This window comes from Ochotona princeps, chromosome 4, assembly GCF_030435755.1.
Source record: "Ochotona princeps isolate mOchPri1 chromosome 4, mOchPri1.hap1, whole genome shotgun sequence".
NCBI lineage: Eukaryota > Metazoa > Chordata > Mammalia > Lagomorpha > Ochotonidae > Ochotona > Ochotona princeps.
In genome coordinates, this window is record NC_080835.1 from 40,984,874 (window position 1) to 41,004,896 (window position 20,023).

The following is a 20,023-nucleotide window of genomic DNA, read 5'->3' on the forward strand; positions in this document are numbered from 1 at the left end:
CAAAGGATTTCTTCATTTATTAACTTAAAGAATTAATAGAATCAATTGTATATTTACATAGAGGCAGCAGTTGTTGTTTTCCCTGCTAAAATATTATATTTTCCATGTCATGTTTCTAAAAATTTAGCATTTTTAACTTTAAATATTTCTTTGAGGTAAAAGGAATAATAAATGTTTACTTAAATTGTTTTAAAGTAGAATAAACTTTTCCCATTATCATTTTATCTTCCTAATGCTCTCATTTTAATGATAATTTATTCTCTTACCCATTTTAAGGACCTTTATTTTATGCAGAATAGGAATTACTTCTGCTGAAGCTTTGTTTTGCAATAATGTAAAATTATTCTTGTAATATCATCATACCAATTAGGAAATAAAAATCTTATATACTCCTACTTTGCATTTCTCTTTTAACATGAAACTAATCGTTAGTACACATGGATGTTACTAAGCCCTGGTAAAGCATTCTTGACTTACCCAAGCTGAAATGTAGGTACTTAAGAAGCAAAACCATTGCTCTTCTATCCATTCTGCGGCCTCGATCCCCAGGATTGACATTGTAGCACAGCATGTTCAGATACTACCTAGGACACCAGCTGCCTGTACAAGCCTTGGTTCCTTTTCGCTAATCCTGCTCCCTGCGAATGTGCCTCTGAATGCAGTAGAAGATTGCCCATGTACTTGAACCCTGTCATCTACCCTGTTGGAGTTCCAGGTTCCTGGCTTCATTCTGGTCCAGTTCCAGCTGTTGCAGTCTTTTAGGGAATAAACCAGAAGACCTGTTTCTGCCTCTCTCTCTCTAACTCTTGTCTTTTAAAATAAATATTTCTAGAGAGAGAACATTTCAATTACATAGGAAAGAGTGAAACCAGAAACTATAAAATTGAGAAATAATTTGTAATTTCTTACAATAATTTGTAATTTCTTATGCTTTCGCATAAAAAATTTGTGAAAACTGGAATGAAATGAAAATTTTATCATGGTACAAACATTTGGAAACTCATGAAGGTTTTTCTTGATATGTGTTTTTAAAATATCCCCTGTGTCTCTTCCCCCTTTTAAAGATTTATTTAGTTTTTTTAAGAGTTTTAGGGAAAAAGAGAGAGCTCTCCCATCAACTGGTTCACTCAGTTAACTGCAGCTGCTGGGCCTGTACCAGGCTGAAACTGGCAGTCAGGAGCTTCATCTGGCTCTCCCACATGGGCGGAAGGGACCCTAGCACTGGACCATATTTTGATATTTTTAAGGCATATTAGCAGGAAACTGAATTGTAAGTGAAACACCAGAACTCAAACCTGTTGACATTAATATGGAATGCAGGCATCACAAGTAGCAACTTAACTTGCTGAACCACAATGCTCGTCCCTGTAATATGCATTTTCTTTCACAAATATTTTGGAGATCCGTCCTATAACATATCAAATCCTTTACAACCTTGCTTAGAGTATAAATGAGAAATAACTAACAGATTTACATTTCCAATAGCCCTGTTTTAGTCACTGTAATTTTTTAAAAGTTAGACAAGACCAAAGTAAAGTGCTACATTTCCCTGAATAGGTACTGGTTAAAGCGAATTCTTTCCAAGGGGAGAAATTAACTTTTGACAATTTTCAGTTTAAAACTGAAACGTAATGTCCTATCTTCATTTTTAATATGAATATGATACGGGGCTATTTTAAAAATCAATTGTCTGTTAATCGAGAGACAATTGATATATCTCTCGAGAGACAAAGATAGAGAGAGACAGAAATAGATCTTTCCTCCACTGGTTCATTAGCCAAAGCCCACAATAGCCAGGGCTGTGCCATGCCAAAGTCAGAAGCCTAGAGTACCACTTCATCTCCCAGGTTGCTGGCAGGGACCCAAGTACTTGAGCCTTCATCTGATGAGTCTATGGATGCTCCTCAGTAGGAAGCTGGATTGGAAACAGAGTTTGGGACTGGGACTGGCGGTCGGCTGCTCCACGTGGGCAGTCCCCTGATCACATTTTTGTGTTTTGTACTGATTCTTTATCTCAATTTCCAAAAAGAATATGACCCCTTTCCATTTTTCTGTTGATGACAACTTGAAGTCCCTAGTCATTGAAGATGATGAAATTTACTATATATTGTTTCATAGTTTTGATGGACTATAACACCATGAATATGTTAGTTGTTTTCAAATGAATTGTGTGGAGCATGTTTATATGCAATATAATCTATGAGTAGCTTAGATGTTCGGCCTGTTGTTTGCACGTTTGGGATTCCGCAGGAGTGCCATGTTAAAACCATTATGTGTGGTCTTATGCTTTCCATGTGCACTATACCAACTGGGCCTTATTTATTTGTTTTACATTAGTACTAGATCATAACAGAAAGCAATAGGATCTAACCAATTGTTTCTATAAAATTAACGTTTTGTTAAAATAGTTGAAGGTGTGTGATAATGGGGGTTCATCCTTTAAATTTGTGCTTTTACTGGCTATTGTTTTGAGCAGATTTGAAAATATTAAATTTTACTTGAAATATTAAACCTGTTAAATATTTCCTTGTTTCAAATCAGAAGCCTTTGAGGGGAGCAGCAGTGGTCTCTGTCTAGAATTGACCATACTTGATAAGATTCTTCTTGCTGATGTTTCCCCCTCTCACTCTGCTTGCTTTACTTCAGAGTATGGTGAGTGCTTAGCACCCGTGTGGTAGGTATTCCCTCAAAGGTTTAGCAGACAGATATTTAGAAGAGAAAAAGGATACTTCTTCAAGAGACTTTCTTAGTTTTGAGTTTTCCTGTAATATAGAATTGAGATTAGTTACTTTCATTATCCTTTAGATAAGGGCAGTGATATTACTAAATATTTTTATGGGTATAAATGTAGATGTGGAAAGACTGCTCATTTCTGCTACTGGCATGGGAACTCATATAGTCAGATTCACCGGGTAATTCAGTGAGGATTATTGTTATAATAGGAATGAAAATGCTTTCAAATTATTAACTGTATTAATTATAAGGAGTAAAGCTATGTCCATGTGATTTGATTTACAGTTGAGTATGCATTCTTGTTATCCATATAACTTTATTTTTCTCCCTTAAGGTTTCAGCATTCTTTTCTTAGAACTCTGAAAGATTTCGCATCTATTTATAGATATGAGAGACATACTTTAGCCTGTTTTACATCTAGTGTATATCTAACTTTGATCTGTGGAGTTGTTCAGAATTCATGATGATTATCAATAAATTAGGCATTATCTTTTTTTAAAAAGACTTATTTGAAAGAGTTACAGAGAGAAAGGGCGCACGCGCACACACACATGCACAAAACAAGAGAAAGTGAGATCTTCGATCCAGTGGTTCACCAGATATCTACAACAGCTAGAACTGGGCCAGGTCAAAGCCTTAGAAAAATAATAGAAAAGAATGGAAGAAGGAAATGGGGAAGATGGTAAGGAAGAAAGCAGGAGAAGGGCAAAGAACTTTGACTTAATAGAATCAAGCTGACTTCTGTTTAGAAAGAACGTTAGTGTCTGTGATAGCCAGCTAGCATGGTTGTTCTTTATCAGCTCTTTCACAATATGCTGATCTGGATTCCATCCATTTCTTGATTGATTGATCATGTCACAGACACATGTTCATTTTTTTCAGTAGTTTGTAACTAGGCAGTGGTCTTATTTCTTAACTAGGACTTGCTGCCTTTTGCCTAATGCTTATCTACCTTCTAAAGCCTTTTAGATCCATCTTGACCTTATTGTCATTCCGAAAAATTCAAGGAGGATTTAGAAGCTGGAGAAAAAAAAATGAAAGGGAAAACGCTAAACAGATAGGTGCTGATATGGGAGAGAAAAAGGCATTTGGAATTGGAGTAACCGTTTCAAATATAATTTTAAAAGGAAGTTATCAGAGTTTTGACACTTGGAATGTTAAGTTTTCAGGGGAGTATGCTTTGCACTAAGATTTTAGAATTTAAATCTGCATTCCCTTTTGGAAATGTGACCTGTTTGTTAAGATTTGAGGCTGAAAAGATAGAAGTAAACAGTTGCGAGCAGTAGCTCTATTTTCAAACCCATCTGAATGAAGAGAAAAAAAAATAACTCATTGAGATAAAATTTAGACATTAACGTTTGAATATCTGTAAACTTTATGAATGTTTAAAAACCAAATGTAACTACTTTATGTAATCTAGTGTATTATTTAAAATTGCATTGGCACATTTATGTGTGTTTTTTTCTGTCAAAAATATTTATTACTTTATATATGAGGAAAAAGTTTTTATCAGTTTTCACCACTTAGAGAACATCTTGACTTTATTTTCTTCTTGCTTCCCTCTAAATGGGTGCTTAGCAAAAGCTATGTTTCTTTTTAAAGAACTAAGTGGATACAGGTTGATTGGCCTCTATCCTGGAAGTTCTGTCATTGTTCTTTTTGAAGCACATACATTTTGCTTGTATGTAAGAAAAAAAAAGCCACCTGGATGAAAAGGAATAGCATCTAAACTTTTAACTCACAGGAAAGAGGCCCCCTGTCTAGTATATCACTTTAATAAATGGTAAGTATCAGCAAAATTTTGATAGAATTACAATATTAAGAAAAAATTAACCAGCATTTCCTTTCTTCCCCTGGACATTTGATTAAATAATCTTCTGAAAAAAAAAGACAGTATAATAGAATCATATAATTGACCACAGTCTAGGGTAGAATAGCAGCAACAAAAATAAGTTTATGCACTTTGTAAATGAGAGAAGTTTTCCATAAACTTGTCTTCTGAACTTGTAAGTAACATGCATTTTAATGCTTGCTTTTGTACTTTCATAGATTCCTCCTGCATGGAAAAACTACTTTCAAAAGATTGGAAGGAAAAAATGGAAAGATTAAATACCAGTGAACTTCTTGGAGAAATTAAAGGTACAATAAGAAAAAACTCAAACATACCAGTGTAGAAAGATTATTTTCTGGAACAACGTATTTGACAATCTTCTGTAGGATAGCATTAATTTCTTACCACTAACATTTGATTGTACATGGGAGTGTAATTTGTTCCTGAACTTTCATTCTATATAATGTGTAATGAATGAAATTTTTGCCTGCTTTTTAAATATGTAACTTATAGTATATTCATGCATTAAAATTGTGGGCTCTATCAACAGATGGCAAAATTGAGTGAATAATAACCAACTTTTTTTCTAAAAATCTTTAAAGTTTAGTTTATGAATCCAGACTCATGATTTGAACTCCTTTTGATCAGTAGACCCACTGACAGCACCTTTAACAAGGTTTTCTCAGTGGGCTAAACATAATAGTATTTGGCTGCATTTTCTGGTTGTCTCATTTTCTTTCAAATCCTGCTGTGTTATTCCCTAAATGAGTGATGCTGGGAAACCACTGAAATTTTTCTGTTTCATATTCCTCAACTAAAAAATGGGGATAGTGATAGGACCTTTTTCATTAATTCAAGAGTTAATACATGTAAAGTCCTATGATCTTTGATACTTATTCATTTGTGTAAGTTGTTGTGGTTATTATTAATGTGCCTGTAGGATCGTATGTTGATTAATCTCAAGTGTATTTCATAGTATCTAATGTTTTTTGAGCTCTGAAACAGAAGAGGTTGAACATTTTTGGTTCTGAACACATGTGATTGATGTCATCATTTGACATGTAGTAAGAAGTGAGCAATCCTTGTCTGTTCCAGCACTAAATTAGCCTACCACTTAAGAAAAGTCTTGATTCCTATGTGGGGTTAAAATTTTATATTACTAGATTTTTTTTTAATGTAGCTTGAAGAAAAGTTATGTTCATTGATTAGTTCTACCAGTCAGTCATCCCTTACTCACAGATGGCCATCACCCTGATTTGCGTTAATTTGGAAACATAATCACATTAGTTTTCTGAATTTATTGACTCACTTTAAATGAATCATCATATTGTTGTAGATAATATTTTCTGTCAAGATAACAATTTGGCAATAAGTATCTGCTGAAAATATTATTTGCGTTTGCTAGAGAAATTGTTTAGTTTCAGGCATACTGGGATGAACAGAGAAAGGAAATCTTCTTTTTCCAAAGGCATAATTAATAACTCATTCCATTAACTGATACAGTGTCAAAATGAAATGGAAATTTGTTAGTATTTTGAATTTCACTGATTCTGTTTTGCACTCGTAAAGGCCATTTGCTATTTTGGAAAAAAAAAACAAAAAAATGCAACTGAAGTTATAACTGATGGGTAGAAAGAAAGTCATTAGTGACATATTCTCTCTCCAGCTGCAGTAACATGTTGTGTGCTACTCTGCGCGTCATTCTGTGTTTTCTTCTGTTTCCAAAGTCTTTGGTTTTATAACAGTGAGAACAGAAATGGTTTATGCAAAGGCAAGCTTTTGCCAGCATGAATGCTGGGGGTCTAACTTTCTCTTAGTAATGTGGAAGCAAACTCTTCAATGTGAAGATTGAACAGTTTTTATACTTCAGGGTAATCTTTCCACCTCATCTATCACATCCATTCTGATTTATATTTAATTCCAATTATGAATTTACGATAACAATAGCATTGGGTTTTACTATTCAAAATGAATAAACCACAAAAGTACAGCACATACAAAATTAGCGCTTTCAAATATCTCTCACTGTTTCTCTGGATTCTGTATGTCATATGTGAACTGTACTGTTCTGAGTTACATGAGCATAAAAAAGATATTCTTACTAATTTACACATTCTTATTCATTATGTAGTATTATCTCTTCTTGTATTTTGTTATTTTGTCACCATATCTAGTGTATTTTGTGGAGAATATTTTAACAGGATATAATATTAAAATTGCAAAAATTAATTCAAATACTGGAGATAGTCAAATAGTTTTATCCGAACATTGATAAAACTTGACATATTCTGTTCACATAAACTTCTTATCAGTATTCCAAAATTTTTCTGTGGTTTAAATTGTATCTTTGGAAAATACACATTATGACAGGCAGGCTAACAGTATTTGATATTATTTTACCCTGATTACTAAATTCATATATATTTATTTTTGAGGAACACAAAATATACAAAGGAATACAAAATTTTCTTTCTTTTAAAAATGTATATTTACTTTGAAATTATTTTCATTATTTCCCATAATACTGTTTGTAGGTACAGGGAGTCTCTCTTTCCATTCTTTTTCTCCCTTTCTGTTTTCCTCCCTCTCCATTTTCCCCATATTATTAAAGTAGTATAGTCCTTTAGTAACAGGTACAAGGTTACCATTCTGCAATTTAAGTGAATTGTGACATTGTAGATACAGACAAAAGTGGAAAATCTAGTATCATATTTGCCAAGGTATATTTAACAGTTTCATTGGGTATCCATCTTTTATTTGGGAGTAGAGATGCCTACTGCAACATATCTTTACTTCCCAGTATGCTAGTCTCCATTATACAGTTCATCTATAAGAACATATGTATATACTCTGTTCATCTATATATCTATTTGTTTTGTATTTTATATGAACATTACCTTATATATGCAGAGAGAACATATGAGATAGAGGACAATTTGGGGATTGGCTTATTTCACCAAGTAAAATGATTTCTAGTTGGGACTTTTTTTTTTTGCAAATGGCAGAATTTCATTCTTTTTAATGGCGAGTAGTATTGCAAGGGGTAGAGGTAGCACATTTGTTTATTCATTGCTCTTTTGACAGGTATCTGGGTTGTTTTCTTGTCTTCACTATTGTGGATTGTGCTGCTATAAACATAGGGTGGCAGGTCACTTTGTCATACGCAGATTTTGCTTGCTTTGGATATATTCCAAGGAGTGGGATAGCTGAGTCGTATGATCAGTTTTCAGTTGTCTTAGCATTCTCCATACTGACTTGCATAGCAGCTGAACTAGCCTACACTCTCATCAACAGTGGAGTAGGGTGATTTTCCCCCACATCTACGACAGAAGGAGTTTTTCGGAGATTTCTTTATATAGGCCATTCTCACTCAAGTTAGGTGGAACCTCAGTGTGGTTTTTGCTTGTATTTCCCTGCTAGCTATGAAGCCTGAGCACTTTTTTGTATGTCTATTAGCCATTCAAGTTTGTTCTCTTGAAAAATGTCTGCTCATGTCCTCCGTCCATTTCTTCACAGGATTGTGTTTTGCTGTTGAATTTCTGAAGCTCTTTGTAAACCCTGGATATTAGTCTCCTATCTGTAGTGTTGTAGTGTTTTTTTCTCCCATTCCATTGTCTCTTTACTTTATAATTTTCTTTGCTGTACAGAAGCTTTTTAGTTTCATAAAGTCCTGTTCATTTGACTGCCTGTGCTTTTGGTGACTTTTCAAAGAAGTCTTGACCATGCCAATAGCTTGTAGAGTGCCTTCTATGTTTCCCTCTATTAATTTGATGATTTCTAGGTGTAGATTTTGGTCCTTTAATTCTACATGTATCTTATTGTATGTTTCTCCAGTGTTGGCTTATGAAACTGTTAGATATATTGTTTGCTTAAAATATTTATTTTATTCATTCTGTAAGTTAAAATTACACAGAGAGAGGAATAGAGAGAGCAATCTGCTGGCCCACTTCCTAGATGGCCAGTGGTCAGCACTGACCAGCACTGGGCCAGGCTGATGCCAAAAGCTGGTAGTTTTGTCTAGATCTCCCCTGTAGTTGCCAGAGGCCTAAACAGCTGGGCCGCCTCTCACTGTTTTTCCCAGGAAATTTGCAGGAAGCTGGCTTGGTAGTGGAACAGCCAGGAGAGGAACAGGTAACCCTTTGGGATGCTGGTTTCACAGCTGGTGGCTAAAGTCCTGGTCTCTGTGGTAGAGTTTTACTCCTACAAAATTGGTTTCAATTTTGTACTGTTCTTCTGTGATCCATGTTTCTGATTTAATAATCTATGGATTTCCCTGGATTAAGATGGCTTCTAAAATAATTTGCTGGCAGAAAATATGGATAAATTGAATATCATAATTTGAACCTTTCATTCAATGTTAAGTTGTTTTTAATGTTTTTAAGTATGAAAAGCATCTACAATGTGGATAACATTTTGTTAAGTGTTTTTGACTTATTAGTGGTTATTTCTTTAGGATGTATTCTTCAATGTGAAATTCTTGGGCCAAAGAATATGTTCTTTTAAAAAAGGCTTTAGATTAGGCCTGGCGTGGTAACCTAGCAGCTAAAGTCCTCTCCTTGAATGCTCCAGGATCCCATATCGGCTATGGTTTTAATCCCTGCAGCCCTGCTTCCCATCCAGCTCCTTGTTTGAGGCCTGGGAAAGCATTCAAAAATGACCCAAAACCTTGGGATCCTGTACATGCGTGGGAGGCGCCGAAGAGGCTCTAGGCTCTTGGCTTCGATCATCGCAGCTCCGGCTGTTTGGGCTGCTTGGGGAGTGAATCAATGGACGGAAGATCTTTCTGTCTGTCTCTCCTCCTCTCTGTATATCTGACTTTCCAATAAAAATAAAATAAATCTAAAATAAAAGATTCATATTGCCAGTATTGTGCAGGAAGTGTTTTGTACTGTCACCTATAATATTTGCAAGTTCTTATCCTCATGTCTTATTTTAAAAATTTCTTGCTAGTTTGATTGACTGAAAACAGCATACCAGTGCTGATTTAATATGTTTTGTTGATAATTAGTGAAAATAATGAGTTTTGCATACATTTATTTGTTATTGAATGGTTCTTCCTTTGTGAACTGATTATTGATATTAGTTGCCTATTTGTAGAATCTGTCTACTTCTTACTTTTTTAAGAGTTGTTAAAATATGTTTTTAAGCTTGTTAGCTTTCATTTGTCCTTTTTGTTGCGTTTTGACCACTTGCTTTATTTCTGGTTTTGTTGTCAATACTTCTATTCTTTTTTAAGTGCACATTTCTGTTCGTAGAGGTGGGAAGTGTTGTCCAGAAAGATTTCCCCATGCTGAGATTAGATAGTGCTCTGAGACATTTTCTTCCCATTAGTTAGCTACACTTCTGAATACTTAACTCTTTAATCCCTCTTAACTTCATTTTGATTCATAATGTCTATTAAATACATAACTTAATTTTTCTCAGTCATCAAATGATATCCCTGTCCCATTTATTAACTAATTCACTTGATTTCTCTTGAACAAATCCATTTTATTTTTCTCAAAGCAGCATATTAAACTCTGATCCGTATTTGGAATCATTTCTTGGATTTTGGTTACTCAATAGATTTTTTTCCATCTAAAATGTTTTTAGTATTATCCTATGTTATAATAAGTAACATCTATTTTATATATATATATATATATATATATATATATATATATAGTATTTTTGTAAAGTAAGTATTGCAAAATAACATTCTGGAGTATTTATACACTTCTGTAAAATTTATCTTAGATTTTAAAAAAAGTTTTTAACTTGTTATGAACACATTAATTATATTTTGCTTAATTTTGCATGTTATTTGGAAAGCAGAGAGGTTGAGACAGACAGACACTGAAAAGCAGAGGTCTTCTGTGTGCTGGTTCATGCCTCCAAATGCCTGCTTTAGCCAGGGTGATCGCACACTGATGGCAGAGATTCGTGAGCCATCACCTTCCGCTTCTTACGGCACACTTTAGGTGCAAGCTGGCCTGTAAGGAGGGGAACCAGAACTCAAATCAGACATTCTGATACAAGACACAGATGTCCCAAGCAGTGTCAATACCACACCAAGCACTCATCTCTTTGAAATGCTTTTAAAAAGAGTTAACAGCTATTTAAAATTATAGAGTGAATTGGTATCTTTATAGAATTGAATTTTTTCTATTCAAGCTATTCATCCAACTTTTTATGTATCAAAAATAGTCTGTTCTTTTTCTAAGTATAGAATTTTATTTATTATATAGTTTATATTCAACTAGTATTTTACTTGTTTTTTTGTAGTACCATATTTTAAAATCACATTACAACCATAATTAATGTGCTATTAAAGAATTTAACAAAGTAACAAACTTCATTTTATTTTATAAAGCCAATTTTGTTCTTTAAATACATTGCCTTTGATGTTTCCTTTGTAATATGTATCATATTTTTACCCTTGTAAATGAGATAGTTTTTACCGTGTTAAAAAAATCAGTTTATTAATTTTATTCCATGATACAATTCCATAGGCTCCGGGATTTCCCTTTTCCTCCTTCCCAAATCTCTTCCTCCTCCCGCCCCCAATAATTTCTCCGATGTCATTACAATAGTATTGTTCTTCACAATTAGTTGTAAGTACATTATTCTGCTATTTAAGTGTATCCTGACATTGTAGGCATGGACAATGGCAGAAATTCCAGTATCCTATTATCAAGATGCATTCAACAGTTTCGTTGGGATTCTATCTTTGATTTGGAAATAGAGATGCATACTGCATTGTATCTTCACATCTGTATGTGAATAGTCTCTAAAACCGTTACTATACATCCCTTAAATGAAAAGACATAAAACAAAATCAACAACAGAGAGAAAAATAGAAGATTTACAACAATATGAAATTAAAGAACATCCTACTAATGACCAATATGTCACTGAAGAAGCGTAAAGGTACATCAAAAGTGTTCCTAAAGCAAACGATGCTATTGATGCTATTGTGTGACCTATGAGCCAGTGAGGAAAATAGTGAGAAAAACAAACACTTTTTGAATGAATGAAAATAAAAGCAAAAATTCCAAAGCCTCTGCTATGTAGCAAAACCAGTATTGGAAAGGCATTTGATCTTGCATTTTGCATAAAGGTTGCCTTAAGTCAGAGAGAACATATGATATTTTTCCTTTTTGAATTGACTTGTCTCACTGAGCATAATGGTTTCTAACTGAGGCCATTTTGTTGCAAATAGTAGAATTTCATTTTTTTTAGGAGCTGAGTAGTATTCCATGAAATAGATGTAACACAGTTTCTTTATTCACTTCTCTTTTGATGGGCATCTGGGTTGTATCCATGTTTTTGCTTTTTTAGATTGTGCTGCTGTAAATATAGGATTATAGATCCCTTTCTGATATTCAGATTTCCTTTCCTTTGGCTGTATTTCCAGGAGTAGGATTACTACGTCATAGAGCAGATCAATTTTCAGTTGTCTTAACCCTTTCCATAGTGACTTCCATTGTGGTTGTACTAGCCTACACTCCCACCAACAGTGAAGGAGAGTAGCTTTCTCCCCACATCCATGTCAGCAGGTGGTGTTAGTAGAGTTCTGAATATAGGCCAATCTCACTGGTGGAACCTCAGTGTGTTTTTGTTGTTGTTCTTACTGTAATTAGGGATGCTAGTGAATTTTACTGTTTATTTTGTTGGTTTATTTACTAACCTTATTACTTTTGTTAAGTATTCTAGATCTTTTCATAGTCCAGCTGACTTATTTTTGCCTCTTGTTGGTGATTGTGTGTCTTTGATTTCACTTTCTTCCCCCTGCAAATTAAAATTGTCTCTAGATTCTCAAGACTAATATTAGGCAAAATAGGTAAGAATCTATGTTTTATGTAGTTTTGACATGGGATTTAAAAATGTTTCACATGGATATTTTACAGGCTATGGATTTAAGCTATAGTTTACTACTTGAAAATATTCTAGGTGTGGTCATTTGCCCTACCAATTAAAACACTGGTTAAGACGCCTGTGTTCCATATCAGTGTGCCTGAGTTTGGTTCCCAGCCCCAGCTCCCAGTTCTAACTTCCTGGCAATGCAGATTCTGCTCATGGAGTTGCATCTCCAACACCTGAGTCGGTGACCTGGCTGGAGAACAATCCTTGGTGCTATGGGCATTTGGGGAATGAATCAGCAGATAGGAAGCCTGTTTTTCTCTGTCTGTATCTCTCTCTGCCTCTCAATTATTTATATTCTATTAGGCATTTCTTGGAGAAATTACATTTTATTTTATGGTGTAGTGTACTAGTTTTATCTTCTAAATTTATTGTTGAAATAAACCCTGATTAGTCATGGTATAGTCTTGTTTTAATGTACTGCATAATTTTATTTGCTCATATTATAGTTGTTATTTTTGCTTCTGTAATCATAAATGAGATTAGTTTGTGGTTTTCCTCATTTATACTATCTTTGTTGATTTTTGAACCAGCCTTCATATTTGAAGAGAAAAACTTTTCCTAATCTTCTAAGCTGTGTAAAATATTGACTAGATTACATGTGTATTGTTTCTTGAAATTCTGAAAAACATACACATAAAATATCTAGTTTCCTTTGGATATAATTGTTTCCTTATATTGCTTATTCTCTTTCAGTTAGTACAATTCTTGGAAAACTATATATTTCATAAGATCTTCATATATGCTAGTATTGACTTATTAAAATACTCCTTTAAATCTTCTTTTTAGTGTTACATTTGCACATTCCACTTTTAATCTTGTGTGGTTGTGTTCTCCCATGTGTGCTTTAATTTTACTTGCCATTTGTTTTTACCTTTGTTATCTCTCTCTCCCCAATAATCTGATTTTTTTTTTAAAGATTTTTTTATTTTTTTTATTACAAAGTCAGATATACAGAGAGGAGGAGAGACAGAGAGGAAGATCCTCCGTCCGATGATTCACTCCCCAAGTGAGCCACAACGGGCTGCTGCTGTGCCGATCCGATGCCGGGAACCTGGAACCTCTTCCGGGTCTCCCACGCGGGTGCAGGGTCCCAATGCATTGGGCCGTCCTCGACTGCTTTCCCAGGCCACAAGCAGGGAGCTGGATGGGAAGTGGAGCTGCCGGGATTAGAACCAGTGCCCATAAGGGATCCCGGGGCTTTTAAGGCGAGGACTTTAGCTGCCAGGCCACACCGCCGGCCCCAAATAATCTGATTTTTTAGTTAGTTAGCTAACTCTCTGGCTTTACAGCATGCCAGTTAATTAATCTTACAGTTATTCTCATCTCTCCCTCCATTGTTTTCTTTATATAGTTTTTTTTTGATACAAGCTAAGTTTTAATTTTGTGATTACCAGTCCCTAGCTAGTACATTTTTTGTACATACTTGTGTTTTTGTGCTCATGTTTGACAATTTTTGGCAGTCTGTTAATTAAGCAGAAGTTTCCCTGATTAATATACTATGAGGGACTCCTAGACTATAAATTATAGAGTGGTTAATTGCCATATCAAATCCAGTCACCCATATCACATTTCAAGGAAGAATTTTCTCTTTATATAGTTTTAATTTGTTTATTTGGGGTAGCTCTGACTTTTGGGGTTTAATGTTTTTTTAAAAAAGCTTTCAGAATAAAGGCATCTTTGGATGTAAATATACAAATACCCCATACACTGTATGATTTTGTGCTTTAAAAATTATCTTGGTAAGTATTTTATAAATGTTCAACATTAATTAGTATTAATACTCTGATTTTACAAATGAGTAAAGTGAGGTTGAGAAAATTAAGTAGGTTTCTCAGGGTCATTCAGAAAGTTGTAGATATAGGTTTTGAGTGTTGGTCTTGGAAATCTTGTATGGTACACTACCGAGTAGCTCTTAAATTCGTCTAAGCCTTAGGAATCTGCAGTAGGACTAAAACGAAGATTGACTGTTGTTCCTCTTTCACAACACACAAGCAAGGAAAACGACCCAATCTTTCCATTTTGTTTACAGAAGAAGTAGAATTGCGAAAGTAAGAATGAATGTATGTAATATTTAAACAGTTTCTCAGTTTTAATACTTAGCTTGATCAGTACCTAAATGAAATAGGGCTAGAGCAATGTGGTAGCAGAATACAAGGTAAAACACCAATGCTGGCAGCCATCAAAATTTACATTTGTTTGAGTTGTGACAAAGGAAGGTGAGTGCAGGATATCTAATGATTGTGAGATTTTCTAGATATGATAGTGATGTCCTAAATGAGGTCTAAAGGATGAGAACTCATCCTGTTTCTATGGATGGGTCTAACCTTCTGTGACTTCTGTGGGACAATTTTAGTCAGCCTGCCTGTGTTGCACACATGTCCCTCTGTGCTGTGGCTGGCATCTCCTCCTTGGTGTGAGGCGCCTCCCTGGGCAGTGTGCCAGGGGAACAGTAATGTTGGTTGTTTGAGTTAACACAAACTGTTTGTGTTCATGTTTGTCAAACACACAGATGATAAGAGAGACAAAAATAGTTATGTGATATGAACCAAATAAGGAAAATAGTGTTTTCTCTCCTTGGTCATTTGTGGTTAATTATTTCAATATTTACATTTAGAGATCAAGGTAGTTGTATTTGTAGGTATCCTTGCCCACAGCCAGGAAAAATGACACTGTTTTTCAGGTAGGGGAAAAAAGTGGGGTACCAAATATTTTTACATAGATAGTACTATAAATTATTTTGTGTTTTTCAAAGACATTGTTGAAACACAATTACAGTTATTCAACAAATATGTCTTGAGGGTTTTGGTTTTAAAGCCAAAATACTCTTACAATTCATTAAATAAATAAAGTATTACATTTTGAGGATTTTTAATAAGAAAAGTAAAATTAGGAACTATATTACATAAAACAGTACAAACGTATCAGGATTGTGCATGGTGCAAATACTGAATTAAAATGTAGATTCACCATGACACTGCTACCATGTGTAACTGAAGGCCTTGCTTTTTTTTTTAGCTCTGATTGCAAACATAGATCTTTGAAGGGCAGCACCGGAGCACGGACGTTCTGTGCATTTTTTTTTTTTAAGTTTGTGATATATCCTCAAAGATCAAATAGTACATTGTTCTTGAAGCCACTTAAGCAATGCCGCTATCACTAAAATGGTTTTAACGACATCCCTGTAGTAGCATGACTGTTGTGTGTCACATGCCAATTTTTAGTCTTAGTTTGTTCACTTTTATAGTTAATAGCCTGTTTTCTGATCATCTCTCCTATAACATATTTAACCTTCTCTAAAAATGCTCCAAGTTTTAGGAATAGTAATTTACAGTTGGTGCCATTTTCTGTTGTAAATCATCATAGAAGTACTGGAGTGATTTTATAAGAGCTCTGGCTGTATGTATACTTTGCATATTCACTTGTAAAAAAATTTTTTTAAAAATTTCTACTTATAAGTTTATACCCATTTCCCTATCTGGGGAAACATAAAAAACTGGAAATGAATCATCTAGTATTTTTCAATTCCAGTAAAATCAGCAAAATTCATGTAGCTGAATCTTTTTTGCTGTCTCGTTAAAAAGAGTTCAAACAATAATCTATCAGTGCTTAGAACTCATATATTTAAAAGATTAAAATTTGCTAATTCAAAAGTAAATCTGTATTTCTCTCGAGATAAGCAAGCTTGTGAAAGGGAATTAGAGTATAGACATTATTTTATCACATTTCTATTTGAATGATGTAAAGTAGTGGTTTGCCACTATATTTTTTCATAAGTATGTTTTTAATTGCGGAATTCCAGAATAGAATCTAGAATCATGGAGTCTCAAAATCTTAAAGCTGCGGGCACTTTGTATATTATAAAATGCAATTTCTTGATTCATACTTAAGACGTGCAAAATTCAGAAGAGAAAACTTCTCTATGCCAAACTGTAAATTGCAAAGGTAGAAACTTATTTCTGCTTAATAACATCTTTCAAGTATTTCAAATAATCTTTATTACCTCATAATCAATAGTAAGTAGTTTTTGCAGAGCCCATGGGTTCTTTTGTTAACAACAATTACAGACAGCAGCTTAAGTTATAATATATGTAGTATTAACTAGTGTTAATATATTAACTGGTGTTAATATATATAATATAACACAGCAACACGTATAGATTTTCATTATACCAGTTTGCATGAATGTAGACATTTCAGAGCCCTCTTTTACACTCTGTTATAAACATCTTTTACCTCTTTTGAAATCTGTGATACACATACATGCAATCAAAGCTGCTTTCACACTTGGGGAGGGAGACATGAAATCATTTTAATTAAAATTCAAACAAAAGCTACTGGCAAAAATTCCTACTATTTTATTAAGGTCTGTAGTATTATGATACAATGGAATCATTGTTATCTGCTGCGATTAAAAGAAATCAATATGTTAGATAAAAGATCAGATGAGTTTAATTAGTGGAATATTTACATTAAAAAGTTGAAGTTTTTGACAAGTTCAGATTATAAAAATAACACTAGCTAAAATTTTTCTTTATTGTTATATTGACCACATCATATTTTGAATTAATTGAATAAGAATCACAAACTTCTTTATTGTCATTGTTACAATTAAAAATATAAGCTTTGTTATACTAGTTCCAAATTTTTCAATTACAAAATGTACTTACATATAAAAATAACCACAAATAATAAAATACCCTATTGATTGTATTTTAAAAGGCAACTTTCAGCAGTAGCTGTAAGTACAGAGTAGGAAAGGAGGCAAAACTGGTTAGAAGTAAAAACATCCAAAGTATTCTTATGCAATTGTAATTACATTAAATATGTATTAGTCTATTTGGTGACATACCAAAATAAAAGAGAATACATCTTGATATAATACAAAAACAACATGTTTCACTTTTTTCTTCCTGATTGCCGTGATGAAAATAAACATTATAACCAGCATGGAGAAGCAAAACTATTACTAATTGCAGCCTAGGATTTAAGTAAAATGAAGGTCATTAGCAATTTCCTGGAAGCCATTCAGATTGCTTACCAGGAAATGGTAGCTAGCAGGACATCTGTAATCCTCCTGTGTGGAATTAGTGAAAACATACTGGAGCTTTAATGATGTGTGTTAGATTTAAGCTGATGGAGTAACCTTTCCCTCTCAAAAAAACTACTATTTGAATACAAACGATTTCATTTCACTATTATTATACAAACCCAGAATTGAAAATAGCCACTAGCTATCAATGCATGCATACATTAACGCACACCTATGAATTGAAGTGGACTAATAGTTGAGTGAGCAATGTCAGGATAACGTCAGAACAATAGGAATCACAGTGAGATGGGGGGGAGCAAATGCAAGGTAAATTTTCATTAATTGGAATGCTGATTTCACAAAATCTGTGTGGCAAAGTTAGTACCACTTTTAGTAGCATTTTCCTATTTTCTTGAAGAAACTATCAAAGCTGAGTTTTAAGAGAAAAGGCCTCCCCAGGCATAAAACAAAGTTGGATTTACCCTACATTATATTTGGACAAAGGGGGTCACTGATTTGAAGACTTTTATCTTAGCTTCTCTAGAGTACCTGAATTATGGAATGGCTTAATGAGGATTAACATTTCTGGCAGTATGAAGAATGACAGAGGAAAACTTAGGAAAACATACATATACATTAATATGTATAATAAATGATATATACACAGAGAATTGCTGGAAAGATATTTAGTAAACTTTTAACAGGATGACGGCTGCCCAGGGCACTGGAGACTAGGGGCTGGTCTGCTCCAGACCCGGCATGTCTCCCAGGCTTCAGCCTGGAACAGGAGGGGCCATAGGATCCAGTTATGTCACTGGCCTGGCGGGACTCCAGCTGACCAATGGCACATCTGAAAGGACGTTTCTTATATAATTGGGGCATAGATAGCCTCTTTGCCAGCCTGTGTGTCTATAGGAGTATAAAACTCCTCAACACATATCTCACCTGCCCTTTTCGCCTCCATCTTTCTTCTCCTCTGCACGAGGGGGGCCCAGGAGCGGATCTTCCAATAAAGCTTCCATTACAACTTTGAACAACTTGCTAATATCTTTATTCCACCAGCGGGCGTGCGGTTGGTGGTCATCATCTAACATTTGGTGCCGAATCCCAGGAAGGGGGAGGTACAGGGGCTCCCTGAATCGGTTGAGCCACCCTCCCTCTTCCCAAAACCAAGCTGCCAGCCCTAAGGCCTTTAGGAATAGAATAGGTATGTGATGGGAACTAATTTAAAAAGATATTTAATGTTTAATGTTTACTGTAGAATTTTTAAACCATTTGCTATGTGTTGCTTTTGTGGAGAAAAGATTGAACGAAGAATAGAAAACAAGTCTTTAATAAAGTTGACAGGAGGGTTGGCACAGTGGCATGAGAGACTAATCCTCCACCTGAAGTGTTGACATCCCGTATGTGCAATAGTTCATGTTACAGCTACTGTATTTTTTTTTAAAGATTTTTTAATGTTGGGCCCGGCGGCGTGGCCTGGCAGCTAAAGTCCTCGCCTTGGAAGCCCCGGGATCCCTTATGGGCGCTGGTTCTAATCCCGTCAGCTCCACTTCCCATCCAGCTCCCTGCTTGTGGCCTGGGAAAGCAGTTGAGGACGGCCCAATGCATTGGGACCCTGCACCTGCATGGGAGACCTGGAAGAGGTTCCAGGTTCCCGGCATCGGATCGGCACAGCATCAGCCCGTTGCGGCTCACTTGGGGAGTGAATCATCGGACGGAAGATCTTCCTCTCTGTCTCTCCTCCTCTCTGTATATCTGGCTGTAATAAAATAAATAAATATTTTAAAAATACATATTTTTAAATGTTTATTGGAAAAGCAGATTTACAGAGAGAAGACAACAGATCTTTCATGTGGTGCTGCACTGCCCAAATGGCCACAAGGGGTGAAACTAAGCTGATTTGAAGCCAGGAGCTTCTTCCGGGCCTCCCCTGTGGGAGCATGGTCCCAAGGTCTTGGGTCATCCTTTGCTGCTTTCCCAGGCCATTAGCAGGGAGCTGGATAGAAAGTGGAGTAGCATGGACACAAACTGGCACCCATGTGGGATCCTAGCACCTGCAAGGTAAGGATTTAGCCACTGAGCCATTTGCACTGGGCCCAGCAGCTGCTGTATATCTAATCCAGCTCCCTGCTTATGGCCAAGGAAATCAGCAGAAGATGGCCCAGTTATCTTGGACCCCTGTGCGCATGTGAGAGACTCAGAGGAATCTCCTGAATTCTTGATTTGAACCAACTCAAGCTCTGGCTGCTGTGCCCTTTGCGGGAGTGAACCAGCAAATGCAAGCTCTTTCTCTCTGTTTCTCCTTCTCTCTGTCAATCTGCTTTACAAATAAAAATAAATGAATCTTGAAAAAAGTAAAGTTGACAGGAATTAGATTCCATATTTGTACAAAAGAATTTTGTTGAGAAGAAATACATGGTTCTGCGGGTGGAAAGATGCCGAAAGTTAATAAATACTATGGGCAGTCCATGATGCCTGGCAGATTTCATACTTGAAACTGCTAACATTCATTAATTAAAAAA

General features: G+C 35.1%; 1 protein-coding gene across 23 annotated transcripts in view; it reads left to right on the forward strand.

Moving 5' to 3' along the window:
- The window catches only part of SOX6 (SRY-box transcription factor 6), a 595,708-nt gene that overhangs the window by 331,566 nt on the left and 244,119 nt on the right, over positions 1–20,023 (forward strand). For 22 of the 23 annotated variants that reach the window (XM_058663306.1, XM_058663317.1, XM_058663314.1 and 19 more), the window contains one exon: positions 4,783–4,872. The exons of the other annotated variant lie outside the window; for it this stretch is intronic. In XM_058663306.1, coding sequence (XP_058519289.1) covers positions 4,783–4,872 — 90 coding nt within the window. The remainder of the gene's footprint in view (positions 1–4,782; positions 4,873–20,023) is intronic. 23 annotated transcript variants of the gene reach the window in all.